The 16666-nt window shown below is 35.2% G+C and overlaps 1 protein-coding gene across 1 annotated transcript in view; it reads right to left on the minus strand.

Moving 5' to 3' along the window:
• The window catches only part of SEMA3A (semaphorin 3A), a 205294-nt gene that overhangs the window by 126757 nt on the left and 61871 nt on the right, over positions 1–16666 (minus strand). The window contains exon 4 of the mRNA XM_028119393.2: positions 2356–2475. Within this exon, the coding sequence (XP_027975194.1) occupies positions 2356–2475 (120 nt within the window). The remainder of the gene's footprint in view (positions 1–2355; positions 2476–16666) is intronic.

Below are 16666 nucleotides of genomic sequence, written 5' to 3' on the forward strand. Positions count from 1 at the left end.
GAAGAAACGGCCTCCTCCATTTCCTGGGACCTGGCTCCAGAACCTATACTCTCCTTTCCCCTGCCTACCCATAAAGGGAGCAATGAACAGTTGATGATTTATAAAGGAAATATGCTGTGAACTCTACTAAATAGCAACTTCCAAAAGATTTAAAAAAATATTTGGGGGAAAATGATAAAAATACAAGAACAAGATATGGTATCTTAATTTAAATGGCCATCAAGATCATCTAAGCTTCAAATTTTAAAATGAAGGGAATTAGGATAATTGCAAGAATCACCTGGTAAAAATGAGAGCCCAGTGCAGTAATTTATAATATCTGATAAAGTGAGGTACAAGGTGGCACTTACTAACATGAAAGACAGCAACAGTCTGAGACGCAGATTTATATTTTAAAAATGGTAATTGATGTTTTTTCAGTACCTACTACCTATTAGACAATGTTAAACTCTCACAAAAGCCATATATAAACAGAGACACAAAGAAAATAGTAGCTTGTTCCAGATCAAGCATCTAGTCCCAACTGAGGTCAGACAAAAGCCCAGCACTCTGGGACATAGGACGCCTTTAACAATGATGGGATTAGAACTCCTTGAGTTTCTATAACAAAAAATGTCAGTGGGTCACGCCCTTACTAGGAGGGTTGGAAGGCAGTTGGAGTCAACCTCTCATTTACAATATATGGACACTGAAGATCAAAGAAGTTCTTTTCAGTTTTGTTTTATATATCATGAGACAGAGTCTCAGAGAAATTAAGGAATTTTTCCAGGGCTCCAAAGCTAGTAAGTTGTAGAACACAGAAGCCAGCTGTGACTCCACAGCCCGTGTCTTTTCTATTAACCTGTGCTAGGAGCTCAGCTCTCCTGATTCCATTGCCCTGTACAGCATGATCCCTGACAGACTGGAAAAAAGTTCAATATGATGTGAAAGAAGTTCTCTAGAGCTTTCTCCTGAATACAGAATAGTGTGGCCATTACCCCAGGCCTAATTTTGGGAGTGCCTGACTATAGGAAGAGCTGAGAAGGAAGCAAAGAGGGAGAGATTTATCCAGGAGGTGTTAAAAAAGTTAAGCATACAAAGTCTCCTGGGCCATGTGAAGGAAATTATTTCTAATTTCATCAGTATGAAACAAGTAATTTAAGTAGAACTGCTTTTCCTTAAAGTTAGTTTTTACTTAAGACTCTTAGGTATTTCAGCAAGTATACTATACATGCTTGTATCAGAGAGGAGGAAGGATGCACTGGGGGAAAGAGGCTGATGAGAAGCAAATGCCTGCACTGGTGAGACCTTGGGGAAGTGTTTTAATCTTTCCAGGATCATCAGTAAAATAATAATATTTGTGTTTAGTCTAGAAACCACATAGTCTTTAAGGTGTCTCCTTATACAAAGAAGATAAAGCACAAACCGTTTTGATTTCTAAGCCTTTCGGTTGAAAGAACATTTTTGCGTAACTTTGGGATACCTTAAGAAAATTTAGGGAGAGAATCTATAAAGAAGTGGCTAACAGGTAAATTATCTTTTATCTTTAGGATTTCAGAAATATTTGGGGAACAAATCCTTTATTTGCTGAGTATTTCCGAATTCCAATTTGAAAGAAAATTCTGTCACAAATGATTTTCTCACATGAATGTTTTTGTTCCTCTTGGCATTTTGTACCAAGAAATTACAAAAGAGCTGATAATTGAAGGCTACTGGTATGCTACTGGTATACTGGTAAAGCAGTATGGAACTGCTTTCAATACTCTTTAAGTTTTCCTTTAAATATTTCCCTAATCTCTAGTTTTACTTCAATTTACCTAACTTTAATTTCCTCACTAAAACATCTTTTATGTACAACAAATTAAAGAAACATTTCTTTTTCTTTTCCATGCTGCTAAAATTATAGCTCAGAATACAGAAACAAAGCAAAAACACAAATGTGAATAATTTAGGTCAAACATGAGATCCTATCATTGTGCCCTAATCCCTAGGCAGAAGAAAACAACTGGGGTGGCAGACGCTTCTGGCTGGGGATGGAAATGGAGGGGAGAACTGGCAATATACAAATGAAGGAGAAAACAGTACACATTCAGCCTGCTGACATCTGCTGCACATGCAAAATGGACTGGACTCTAATCCAGGGCGAAAGCAAATGCTTGCTTCCTTCCTTCTTCCTGTTCCATAGTTATTGCTGAGTGATGGTCTCATTCTTTGTGCATTCACAGATTAAAATTAATAACAGCATCTGAATTTGAAGTAGATCCCACTGAATAGCAAACCAGAAGCTAAATGAGCTGAAGAAACTAGTAATGGAGCATCTGAATAGGAAGGGGTCACGGACACAAATATACCATTTGTTTAAAAAGCCAGCTTTACCTCAGGATGATGTCCAATTTCAATGTAGGTGCAAATTGGATGAAAAGCCCCTGTTCCACAGGCGTACAAGTGAGTCTGATTATAAGCCTTAAGCACCTTGATGAAATTAGCACATTCTTTCTGTAAAACAAAAGGAAAACCAGTGAGTTCTAGCAGTCAGCATGACTGAGGGATCCTCGAGAGTGCTAGGCATGCTTGAACAGATTTCTTTTGTGTCCTTTTCACATTTTTAGGGCATATTTTTCTATTGTTTGTTCATATTATTAAATGAACTAAAATAAAGACATTCTTTGGGGGGCTAATAAAATATTCTCTTCCATCATTGTTCACTTATGAACAATTGCAATTTATTTATACAAAAGTGGAATAAAGGTATAGATCATCAATAACTACAGGTGACTTTTCTAGAGATTAGGGGAACAGAAAATTACATGGTTAATTAAAGATATTTAAAGAATACATTGGTGAAATTACTTTGCAAAAATCAGCTGTAAGTTTAATTTAAAAAAACAAAAAGATAAAACACCTTTCTGTTAAACATGAATTTTAAACATCATTAATAACCAATAGTGATGGGCCGATGACTTTGAACTTCAGTTCTGCTTATTGGTAAGCTCTATAGAGCCTAAGAAGGTAAAGCTGCCTCCTCTTGAAAATGTCACTTCAGCCTCAAAGACAATGTGGATATATTTATATGAGATAGAGAAGATGTTAGAGTATAGAATGTCTGTAGGTGGAAAGAGTGGGTATAATTAACAAATATTTTCAGTAGTTTCATGGACATCCTGAACCCCTACATGGATCACCTGCCCAGTGAGCCATGAATCCCCCAGGTAAAGAACAGTTAGTTGTAAGAGGATATTCTGGTCATATCTTACTATTCTTTATAGACATTTAGACATACCTGCCATTTTCTTTTCTGAATAACAGATCACTTAAAAATAAAATAGGCAGTTAACTCAGTAGAATTTAAATTAACATTTGGAAAGAAAGAAAACAAAATGGACAGAGCTATTTATATTCTTTCTATTTATTCTATCTGTAGGTCCTGTGAAAGAAACTGTTTTTCTGTGAACAGGAATTTCAGCCTTTTGTCCCTGTTGATAAAAGATCTGGGGGAGAAAATTAGATAATCAGAATATAAACTGATAATCTTATTGCCCAAATACTCCAGAGCAGGGAAGACTCAATTTTTGCAAAATATTTTTAAACAGATGAATCTCTATCAATATTGTAAAAAGAAAAAAAAAAATGAAAAGAAAAACCCAAACTGTCAAAACAGCTTCAAATAAAATGATATGGTCTATTAACCATATAACAAATATTAAAAATTGAATACATATGAATAGAAAATATGAGTTCATCACGGAATACATAATATCCACTTTGAAAAGAGTCAAATGTATATTCACATGCTAAATAATAAAAACTTCATTGAAAATTATTTTGTTATTGATCATAGGCTGTCCTCACTAATTTTATATTTTTGCCTACAAACATTTGGAAATAAGAACCAAATATGTAACTAGAAATGCAGGCAAAGATGAAAAGCAGACTATATTGCAAGGAAGGCTGGCAAACTAATTGAAGGCTGAGTTGATCCCAGCACCTCTAAGTGTACAACACTCCCAAATTCACTCTCTGTGACATGTGACTTTTCAAGTGAAAGTTCAGAACACATTTGGACTTTCATAGTCACTTAGAGTTTATAACTGAGGTGTTACAATAATGTAAGTATATTTTCCACATAACCTTTATATTCTGTGTCTGCAGCTGATAATTTTGGTTTTACCTCTATGCCCCCAGAAAATAAGGAGCAGACAACCAAACTAGAGCAGAATAATTGTTATTTAAATTCAAATAATTGCTTTCCATCATCTCTGATTTTTCTGGGATGAAACCTATGGATGTTCTATAAATATACTGTTCCAAAGGTGAAGTAGACCAATTTAAGGTAAAATATGTAACTTCCTAGTTATAACTCCTCATTACTTTCTTAACACAGGCTGACTAGTTTAGAGAAGTAACTAAAATAAACATCTAATTTCTACCACTGTTTTGCCACTTCGATCCAGACTCTCTTGTCTGGTAAAGCATTTTAACATCTAAAACTAAGCTCTGAAATCAGTTAATTTTGCAAGTTGCTATGAAGAAAAATTTCCTAACTTGAAGAGTATATAGATCTTACTCGTATTTAAAAGCTACGTCTGAGATGAAACAGATAAAACCTACCTTCCAAGACTCTCAACAACAAACTCCCATTCTCTAACAGTTTCTCTCCTCCCAAGAGGCTAGGGCATGAATGTCTAGGCAGAGGAAAGAGGTTGTGGAGAGGGAAACATCTGATAAACTCATTTACAAATGAGGCATTCATGAGTCTTACCCAAAGGATTTATTTGTACTTTAAAGAATATTCAGTCATTTGCAAAGAAGTCATTTTCAGGAAAATGTTTTACAGCGCCCCCTTTTTTGAAACATGTAGGTGGCCACATACTCTACTTTTACATAAAGACAGCCGTCCCTAATTGTGGACTCAGTATTATAGCAGTCATGATTATAAATAACCAGTTCCGGCACCATATGTTGAAGCCAAGAAACTGGCTGTGTATATATTGGTAAGCAAACGAATATTCTAATAAATAATAGTGGCAGAACCAGATGGATGTCTTGTTCATTTTAGAGAAGAACAGGGTTTCAGTTTGCCTGCCATGCCTTTAAAGATATGCATGCAATTTTGAATACAAATTCAAATTCTCTAATCCCATTAGTAATACCTACTAGCATCCTAGAAATGGGAGAATAGACCCTAGTCCTCCACAATAAAAAAGAGGAGATATTTTATAAGCATGGATACTGGTGAACACAAACGAAGACTCATGTCATCTCTGCAAGTGTTATGAATCCTAAGATCATAGAATTTGTGAGTTCATATCTCTTATAGATTGGGCAATTGATTAGCAATAATTACTAATTAAAAACTCAAGGTTCTTGGGCGCCTGGGTGGCTCAGTCGTTAAGCGTCTGCCTTCGGCTCAGGTCATGATCCCAGGTTCCTGGGATCGAGTCCCACATCGGGCTCCCTGCTCCGCGGGAAGTCTGCTTCTCCCTCTCCCACTCCCCCTGCTTGTGTTCCTGCTCTCGCTATCTCTCTCTGTCAAATAAATAAAATCTTAAAAAAAAACAACAAAAAAAAAAACTCAAGGTTCTTGAAAAGTATGGAATTGAGTACACTGAATACCATAATTTTGTTTCCCATTAATTGTCAAAGAAGCATCACTATAGTATGACAGCTATCCCTCTACAGAGCTGCTGGGAAAAAACAGTCATGGGACCATAGCTGTTAATACCTGGCTAAGGGTTCTACTGAGAATACTGATAACAGATCTGTGCTACAAATGGAGTAGACCCACCCTATTGGCCTAAGGCCTGGAATGATCCTGCTCATTTCCCCCAATGAACTCTCCTAGTTGGCAAACAGGTTGTATTGTTGCCATGCCCAGGGGCTAGCTCAATATTATTTTGAAGTGAAGGCTGATGCAAATGGAATGGGGAGAAATTTCTTAGGTTTGCAGAGTAGGTTACGACATTTGAAATGAAACAAAGAAATTGAATGAAATACTTTCACCAAAATTGGTTAAAAAACAGCTGCAAAGAAACAGTGAATTAAAAGTACTGGACAGAGAAGAACCAAAAACTTGAAAGAGGCATTGTTAGTAAGGATTGTTCTTTAAAACAGAAAACCCACATAAAAGAGTAACAATTCTGTCATTCATTTGCCTTCATTCTCTAGCTTGTTGCTGCAAGGGTTTGTGTGTGTGTGTGTGTGTGTGTGTGTGTGTGTGTGTGTGTGTGTCTGTGTGTCTGTGTGTCTGTGTGTTGTGTGTGTGTTGTTGTTGTTTTGTTTTGTTTTTTGAATGTTCCAAAACAGGATATTCATTTTATTTGAAAGCAGCCTGGACATTCCTCTAAAAAAGAAGGAAGCGTGGCAGAAAAAGGAAACACACTTCACACATTTCTGTTCTAGGGAGACAGAAGAAGAGTGATTCTGACCTTTTCTTGAACCGTGACGATTCTTAAAACTTAGAATGTAATGTACTTTTTGGCATTAAACTACTGCACTGCTTTGCTCAGCACCGGCGGATTTACAACGCAATAAAGAAAATGTAATCAGTTCAAAATGAATTCATTTTTCAAACCTTGATCCTTTTTGGAACTTTAGTTGATATACACAGACAAGTTTAGCAACAAGTTGGCTTCCTGAGAGTCAGGCAACCATACTGACCTCTTATTTTACTGAAATGTACTCCAGACCCACAGCATTATAAATTGTTAACTTTGCCTAGGAGTAAAAGCAAAGGCAGTAATAAACCAGTAAACCCCAAGGCCACACCTGAGGCACAATGATTCATCATCCCTAGTGACAAACCATTCGCACTTACTTTTTAAAGGTTTCTAGTGCTTTCAGATCAAATTGATAGAGGAATTACACAAAAGAGATATTAGCCTGGAAAAATAAATCAGAAAGAAAATGTCTACCCCCAGAAAAAAGATATAGGAGCCAAATGCACTGTGATTCAAAAACAAACATTACAAATATGTAGCACTGATTAGACTATGTTACGCAGACTTTTCCTGGACGGTTACAAAAATAAAGTCCATCCATCTGTCAAAACAACTGCTCCATGCATGAAAATTAAAACAGAACTGAGGTGTTTTTAACTAACTTCCAATAATTATACTTTCTACAAAAGAATGTAATTTACCTCCAATTCCAATTACCTCCTTGCATGTTCTTAAATTATGGATGGAGCAGTGAAATGTTACTCTAAATAAAAGAGGAGAGAAGGCTGTGAAGATGAACAATTTCTGTTGAAATATATTCAGTTCGTGATTAAATCAAACAACCTGTTCTGGTTCAAATAAAAATCTGCCCAAAATGAATGGGTATAGTATAGCATTGCCTCAGGTTAGTGAACATTCATTTAAAAGAAAAAAGTCTCTATCCCCTCAGTAGTTTATGTAGAAATATTTTAATGTATAATCTACCATCTGGGAAAGCAAAGGAATCCTTTTCCTATCATGATGGGTGGATACATTTCTTCATGAAAATCCATTAATAAGCTTAATTCCTGAAGTTAATCTGTTGACTTTCTTTTTCTCTGGTCAATTTATTCGGCAAGCTGGCTGAATACTAGAATCTTCGTGCCAAAACATTAATCCGTGAGATTGTTCCTGTCACTCTCTTCATCCCTCTCTCTATTTAAGCTGTTTCATACTTATCTAGCAATAATGTTTTGTCTTTTCTTCTTTTAACACTGTGCTATTACAGCTGTGACCAGAACATCCATAATCATGTCTTCCTAATACCTTAGCGTTCATTAAAGGATGTTAGATATCTCTTCTTCAAAGAGGCATATCTAATAAAACTAAGATTTAACTGTGTTCTAATCATATTAATAGCCATCTAATGTTGAATTTGTGACCTGGTATTTCATCTACCTTATGGTATGGTGAGTAGCCTGCTCTGTCCATTTTAGGAGACATTTTCACCTTCGCTTTTTTTTTTTTTTAAGATTTATTTTATTTATTTCAGAGAGAGAGAGAGAGAGAGAGTGAGCATGCAAGTGGGGGGGTTTGGGGGGGAGGGACAGGAGCTCAAGCAGACTCCTTGCTGAGTTCCAGCAGGACTCGGGGCTCAATCTCACAACCCTGAAATCATGATCCAATCTGAAATCAAGAGTCTGATGCCCAATCGACTAAGCCACCCAGGTACCCCTGTTTTCATCTTCACTATTAAGAAGAACAACAGAATAATAAAACCAATTGACCTCCCACCTTAATGCTTTGTTTTGTTTCGATTTCAGGGAATTTTTTTTTTTTTTAAAAAGAGAAAATGTGTGTGCAAGCTGGTGGGGCGGGGGGGGGGGGGAAGGCAGGCAGAGGGGAGAGAGAATCTTAAGCAGGATCCACGCTCAGCGCTGAGCCAGTCACGGGGCTCCATTATCATGACCTGAGCCGAAATCAAGAATCCGAAGCTTAAGTGACTGAGCCACCCAGGCGCCCCCAGAGAATTTTAATGATTCAACTAGGACAACAAAATTGGCGTTATTTCACTGCTATTTAAGTTTGTGAGCCTATTCATATTAATTGAGCTATAACATCTTTAAAACTTATGGTTAGTCAAAAAGAAATTTTAAAGTGGCTTGAATGATGTGACAGACTAAATGAAGACTCCTACAGAGGGCTCCCAAATCATTTTGTTTCAAAGCTCATTTGAGTTGGGTGACCCCATTTGACTGATTTTTCACCTCAGGATTGACTATTTGTTTGAAGTTCTAGAAATACTGATTAAGATTCTATAAACATTTTCCTTTCAAATTACTTGAAACCTTCAAACTTGGTCAAAAGGACCATACAAATAGGAACCATATATAGAACATGGTATTAGCAAAAGTTGCCCGGTACGATTCTCTTCCACCATTTAAAGGAGTTTTAAGCACTTTCACTTTGAGATTCCATATGGGACAGAGGAACTGATGATATCCACATTTTAGCCTATATTTTCTTTCATATTGTGCTATCAATCTAATTATCACATTTGCACCATTCATTGGAGTTATTTGATTGTGAGTGGTCCATAATATGTACTTAGCATGACCTTTCTTCATCTTATATTCAAATGAATGCATACAATTGTAAAATATTACGTGAAACCAACCTAAATATTTTCCTGCCACACCAAGAGAACTATTCAAGTAGTCAAAAATCCCTATTCTGATTTCAATGATAGTATGTGGTTTCCAATTTTATGCAACGTGTTGAGTACTTAGTGCTTATGCCTTAAAGCAACTAAGTCCATGATTTACACCAAGTAGGTAGAATTACAATCTAAAGAGATTTATTGTGGATAGACTTATAGGCATATTTAATTCTAACATATATGCTTTATCATAATAGACTTTAATACTCAAATAAGGAGATGAACTGCATCTTTAATCACGTATGAGATACAGCTATGAGGAAGGAGAAATAAAAATGAAATCCAGATTTTAGAGGAATGCTTGATTTCATTCACATATACCTGTCTTCTACCCTCTGCCTTTTCTCATATGAAAAGTGAGAAATTTTTTGGTTGTAATACTTAATGTCCAAAGTACTAAATGCTATTACATCGTTAATAATATAAAATGTTCTCTTAACATATCGTCTCTAATAAATGGAAACTCCTTGGCCATTTATAATAATTCATAAATAATATATAATCAATATAACAATATGTATGTATATACACACATAAATAGATATGTGTGCATAGGTATTACATCTATTAATTTTATAAATAATCTCTGAATACAATGAAAATTTGGAACTTTCAAATTTTAAAATCTGTTTATTAATATTTTATAAAAATGTTAGTTTTTCTAAGATAGGTATTTATATTTGAAAAGATATTCTCAGAGAATTTAAGAAAAACATATAGGGGCACCTGGTTGGCTCATTCAGAAGAGTACGCAATTCATGATCTAAGGATTATGAGCCTGAGCCCCATGTTGGGTGATCTCTATCACTTAAATAAATAAATACACTTAAGAAAAAACATATAGAGCAAAATTAATGAAATAATAATAACCAAACAGAAATAACATGGAGGTATTAATCTGATGCTTTAAAAGTTTAGTCAGACATGGGTTAAAATTATTCAGGCAACATTTTTCATTTGCTATGTGGCTATCAGAAAGTTATTTAGGGGCGCCTGGGTGGCTCAGTTAGTTAAGCGACTGCCTTCAGCTCGGGTCATGATCCTGGAGTCCCGGGACTGAGTTCCGCATTGGGCTCCCTGCTCGGCAGAGTCTGCTTCTCCCTCTGACCCTAGCCCCTCTTGTGCTCTCTCTCTCTCTCTCTCTCTCAAATAAATAAATAAAAGCTTAAAAAAAAAAAGCAAACTTATTTAGGATCTCTGAGTCTCAGTCCCCCTCAACTAAAACTGGGATTAACGACAGAGTAGTCTAAAGTACTTAACATATTGCCTTACTACTTATTAATCAATCAGTAGCTGTTACCTTATTCTTAAAATAAGAAATCATCTGTTTATTTGATTTGAATATTTCCACGTTTGCTTAGCTCTCTCACCATTCACTATTGTGTGGGATGACTTCAGTGAGAACTCTATAATGAATTGTTTCTTCCTTTTAAGGACAGATAACAGAGTTTAAGACCATACTTGATGTAAGGAGAGGTGGATTTAATAGAATTGGTATTGAATATTAATCTGTATCCATTTTTATTACAAAGGGAAATTATATTTTGTTCATTAGAATTTTCATGAAATTCCAGTCTTCCAAGTGGAGGACTATAAATTATAATCACTCTTTTCATCAAAGTGGTAGATGGCATAAATCACTGTCAGTCACAAGGCAAATACAGCAATTGTTTAATAGTTTTGGTGGAACTATACCGTGTCAACTTAGATAAGTTGGAACTACATTTCCTAGAATTCTCTTTCCCATAAACTAGTTAAGATTGGCCATAAAAGAAATCTGCACGAGATGTAGAAGGCAGAAGTTGAACTGCAACCATAAAATTCTTAAAGTTGTTCTGATATGCTGGCCAGCCACCTTGTTAGCATGGGGCAGCATCTGGGCCTGCAGCTCCTTCACCTTGTACCAGATCTTATTTGTTAGCTTCTGTAAGGCCTCGTCCTGGAACTTGTGTAGCTTCATAGCAAAAAACACCAGCTGCTTCTGTAGGTCAGCCAAGTCATCAAAGCTGGAGGTTGTGAAACAGACACTGATTCCAGTTTGTCTTTGTGGGTCCCAGTTTATCTTTGTGGGGTTCAGTCTTTCCTTGCTCTTCCACTTCATGGGAGCTTTTCTTTCCTAATGCCAAGCCTGTGACTTACAACAACTTCAGGACCGTTACTCAACTCAGAGGCAATAGATTCCAGAAATCCACAGATTTCTCACCATCTTCCACAACTGTATAAGGTCAAATCCCTGTAATAAAATCCTTTTCAACATCACTCATACAAGTTCTTGTCTCTGATCAAACCCTAACTTATAAAACGAGGTATCTTACTACCATAAAACAGCTCACTGTGATACGTTATATAAGGGGAACACGGATTTGATCCATTTAAAGAGAAAAACACAAATTATTAGTTGATCGTTGTATTTGTTTCTAAATGTGAATGGTTCCTCTTTTTAAAATGCATATTAAGATTTAGAACCAATAAGTTATATTAATTTTGGCATCACTTCAAACACAAATCTAAAAAAATATTTTGATTCACACACATGCACACACACACACGTATAAGCACACATCTATATAGCATAGGGTATAGAGAATACAATATATTTAGTATGTTGAGCACTCAATTTGAATGTAATTATGACAATCTCCAAGAATGTTCTGCTCTGAATTCATAAAGGCTAAAAACAAAATTTAAGATTCTCAGTCTCCTGAAATAGTGTCAAAATTTTAGATATTATAATTTTGCATCCTGTTTTCCTTACCACTCTTAAAAATGTGGTAAAAAGAAACATATAAAAATTAAATGATATAAATAGAACTTTAGGAAGTTTTGTGATGGCCTACAGACATAAGGGTGATTTTTATTGCTACATGACCAAATCGAAGAAAAATAGTCAAATGTTGACCACAGCCTATTTGCCTTGAGACAGAGCATATTCAAGAAAAATAATCCCAGAGTTCATGTTAAATCTATGATATGATGGTCAACATGCCCTCAGAGATGAGTAGAAATCCATTCCTGAAGATGTTTAAGTGCAGGAAGAAGCAGAATACCAATGATGACTATTAGAAACTACATGTCAGTTTGACCGGGAACACCTGCTATGCAGTTCTACTTCTATGTAGTTAGAAGTCATTGGCCAAAACCCCAGAGGAACTGTCCAAATCATTCTAATGAACCTTACAAAGTAAAAAACGCTTACTCTACTCTGAAAGTATGTACACTGATACCTGGTTGATATACAGTGTCTAATCAAATCTACGTAATAGTTTGTCAACCAATGTCAACTATTTCAATTTCATTTCAACCACTGAAGGATACAATTAAAATTTCCAGTTAAAAAACAAAAACAAAAAAACAACGCAATCTAAAATCCCCAAACCCTCTGAAAGTTTTTATATACTGTCTCTATTTTAAGTGCTAGCCTTACTTTGCAAGTACATTTAAATTTTAATCCTGAATCTAAAAGATTAAAAAAAAAAAACCCTAAATTTATATATATGAGACTTGGTTCATGGAAATTCAAATACAATTATCATCTTATTTTGCCATATTAGAAAACATATTAATTCAAAATATGAATAAAATCTAGTTTCTAAAAAAACTTGCATGACAAAGCTGCGTTTTCCATGTATCTTCTGCCTAAAATACAAAACTGGTTCTTCAGTTACTTTGAAAGGAAATATGTATCTTATAACCAAATACAAGTTACATAAATTAGCTAATAAAAGTAATGAATTTAGAACAATAGCTGGTATATATAGTAAGCTCCCATTAAGCATTAGCTGCTATATATATACATGTAAAAATATATATACATATAAATATGTATATATTTTTAGTCCACTTATGTGGATATTTGTCTTTTTTTTATTGAAGTGTAGTTGATGCTTCAATGCTACATTAGTTTCAGGTGTAAAATAACATAGTAATTAGACAACTCTATATGTTATACTATGCTCACCACAAGTGACCATTATAATTATTATTATTATTACTACTTCTGAATGCTGAATTTAAATTGTAATCATTTTGCTTAGTTTCCCTGATATTGACCCCCAAGCAGAAGTAAACATACATATGTACGTGTGCATGAAAGTCTATGCTCATTTCTGTGGCTTTTATAAGATTTGTACTGGCTTTCATCAAAAATCAGTAGTCTGTACACCTGAAGTGTCATCAAATTTCATCATGGGAATCATATTTAAAAATGAACACAGTGACCATAGTCTTTCATCATCTAAAACATCCACAAAAATTATAACCGATGTTGTCAAGAACTATAAAGGGTCTGTGATTTTGTCTAACCTATAAGATAACAAGTTACTCAAATAATTTCATGGATGCTGGCAGAAGTTAGGTGGCCCCTGAATCAGAGACAAAGAACATTATTGCCCACAAAAAATAAAAACAGTCTTAGAATCAGCATTTCTTATGCCAGTCCCCCAAGCTCCAATTCCCAGTGGGCAGGATGAAGAGGGCCAGGTGACAACCCACACATGCAGCGAGCCGCATTATAGCAGGGTAGCCCTGGGTTAAGGGAACCTGAATGTTTTATAATAGCCGCAAGCATGCTGGTCATTACATTTTGAGGGAGATGTTAGTTTATTGTACTGGACAGTAAACATACCCTGCCCTTTGTCCCAAGCGAGACACTATATTTCTCAAGGCTTGCAAACCAGCCTTTTAAGAGAGAGACACTACCTTCCAGATTTCTTCACTGTATAAATATCCTTTAAGATTTTCTGCAAAATAGGCAGTCAGTGCCTCTATTCATCAGATGTACAGAATTGTGTGAAAGACCCATGAAAACTTGTCTCCCAACAGTTATACATCAAGGTTTTGAGGTTTAATGAAGCCCTGAGGTATCTGTAGAATTAGGGGGTAATTCAACTATCATTTAAAAAAAATTTTAACATGACTTGAAGTCCCTAAAACAAAATAAAAATAAAATAAAGTTGATACCAACTTTGGCCTTTGAAAAAGTAAACGAAGTTCAAGGATTAATGTGCATTTTGGACTGTACTGAAACTTAAGATGCATGTGTGGCTTCAAATTCTCCATTGCATTCACTTGGCAAAAAACTGTGTTGCTAAGGCCCTGCAATTTGAGCCATGATAAATTTGATAGACATGTTATAATACATCATAGCATTAAAAATGAATAACAACTAAGGACAAAAATATAAAAATAAATCCCTCAAGAATTGCAAAAATGTCCCAAAATTCAGGTGCATGACAATACGCTTTGAAATGTATCCAACAATAGCAATGTTATGAGAATCTGCTTTTTTTTGTTCATCTCAGATGGTTGAAATTTTGATTTCCAGTGATGTTCAAAATATTTCTAACAGTCATACGGTTGCCATTTGGTTTTATTGAAACTTAGTGCAAAGAGAGATGGTTTAGTAGGATAAACAAAGAAGATACAGAGAGCTATTGATTCGAAACAGATTCTTTTACCAGCTTAGCATGTATTCAGTTTTCATTTGCAAAACAGGGTCAAGGAAGTTAATCCCTCAATAGAAATGTTATTGTGAATAACAAAGTGGATTTTAAGGACCAGAAAAATATCAAAAATGAAAGTTAAGGTGAATAATAGAAGTCAGAATAGAGATATCTGGATTGCATTTATCTCCTTGTTCAGGGACTCTGTCCAATAATATTATATATAATTTTTTTTTCAAATTACAACTCTCAAGTTACAACAATGGAGAAGTTCACAAGCACTTAACCCCCCTAATATAGAAACGCCACAACAATACAAAAGTGTAGAACCTACTACACCAAGAAAGCATATTAGTATATATCTGGTATATTCACTTCCACAAAGGGAAAAAATAAACACAGATTAATGATGTTGTCAGAAGTCATTATCAGCAGCCTAAGGCCCATTTATATTCTCTTTCTCCCTCCATCTACACATACATGTGAAAAGAAAGGAAATATAAATGTCTCCCAGGTTGCAGATTCCCTCTTTACCACAAAGTCCATCTTTGTGGAATCGCTGCTTGAATTCCAGCTGCTGATTTAACATATGTGTTCAATACAAAACTGAGCCATAAGAAATGATGGTCTGTATCTTTCTAGCTGCTTGGGAGAATGGGAAGGGGCTCAATTTTTTGTATGAAGCTACATTCGGTGAACTATGCAGGCTAAGGAAATATGGATGGACAGGAACTATGTAGGTTCAATCTAGGGGTGTATCCTGACTTCCCAGGTGGCTGGGCCGTCTTAACCATCTTTACCAGACTTAAGACTGATCCACTTTCAAAATATATAAAATTAGTCACTGTCTTTGCCTTACTTTCCCTATTGTACTTTTGCATCTGAATCTAGTACTGAGAAGACAGCACCTCCTCCAGGAAGGTTTGAAATTAGCTTTATTGGAGCACCGAGGTGGCTCAGTCAGTTAAGCGTCTGTCTTTGGCTCAGGTCATGATCTCAGGGCCTGGGATGGAGCCCCACGTTGGGCTCGCTCCCAGCTCAGAAGGGAGTTTGTTTCTCCCTCTCCCTCTGATGCTCCCCATGCTTGTGCTCTCTCACTCGCACGCTCTATTAAATGAATAAAACCTTTTAACAAAATACAGGAGCTTTATTTCTAGAGGACTTCTTAAAAAAACACTAAAGCCAGAGGGAAACAGCAAACTCAGATTCTAGAAACCATAGCGTACACTCAAGGAGGTCACTAGTTTACCTTTCTATAAATGTTCAGGTCAGTTTCTATTTTGGTTACAATTCTATCTTGGAGTCCTGATGGCTGCAAAAACTACTCAAGCCTCATTCTTGTGGTTTTCAGCATCACAAGGGCTCTTTGAAAGGAATTACTGTCCACATGTCACAGCTATTATTTACTTAAGATACAGTGCAGTTTTATCAAACTATCTATGTGTCACTATAAAAATCAATGATATTGAATGAAAATTCTTAAAAACTCCTTATCCTTAGTCTTTCTTTCTAAGTGGTTAAGGAATTATCAGTAAAAATATTAATGCTATCCAGGAAGTCAACTAATTGCTATTTTCTAAAATCACATATTAAGAAAGAAATGGAAAAAATGCACTGTATATTGAAGTCCAAAATAATGAATAAATGCCATGCATTTTATTTAAATAAAATAGATATGTAAATTGAAGTACATAAATGAGGGTACCTGGAAAGAAAATAAATTTTAATAAAATGCATTTGAAATGCATAAAATATATTTTGAATAGGTCAATGAAAAGCACTATTAAAGGAATAAGATGGGTTACCAAAAAAATAGTAGGAAATATATATTTTACTGATTGAATATATTTTATAGTGGTGTTTAGTTGGAGCTATAGGAAAAATACATTTTTGAACCAAAATACATGAAAACTGTTGTGTTTTTCTTTCATTAAGTAAGTGCTAACAAAGAGAAAACAAAATATACAGCAATTGATTTAATTCAAAAGAATGTAAAGTAATAACCAAATAACCAAACAAACATTTTATCATGTTACATTAATTAGCTCACTTTTTGAAAAGATTAGTATGGCTAATATTGCCATACCATTAAACCTTCAAAAATTTACATC

The sequence above is a fragment of the Eumetopias jubatus genome, unplaced genomic scaffold (genome assembly GCF_037043125.1).
Source record: "Eumetopias jubatus isolate StellerSeaLion01/CBP00866 unplaced genomic scaffold, mEumJub1_p1.0 scaffold_14, whole genome shotgun sequence".
Lineage (NCBI taxonomy): Eukaryota > Metazoa > Chordata > Mammalia > Carnivora > Otariidae > Eumetopias > Eumetopias jubatus.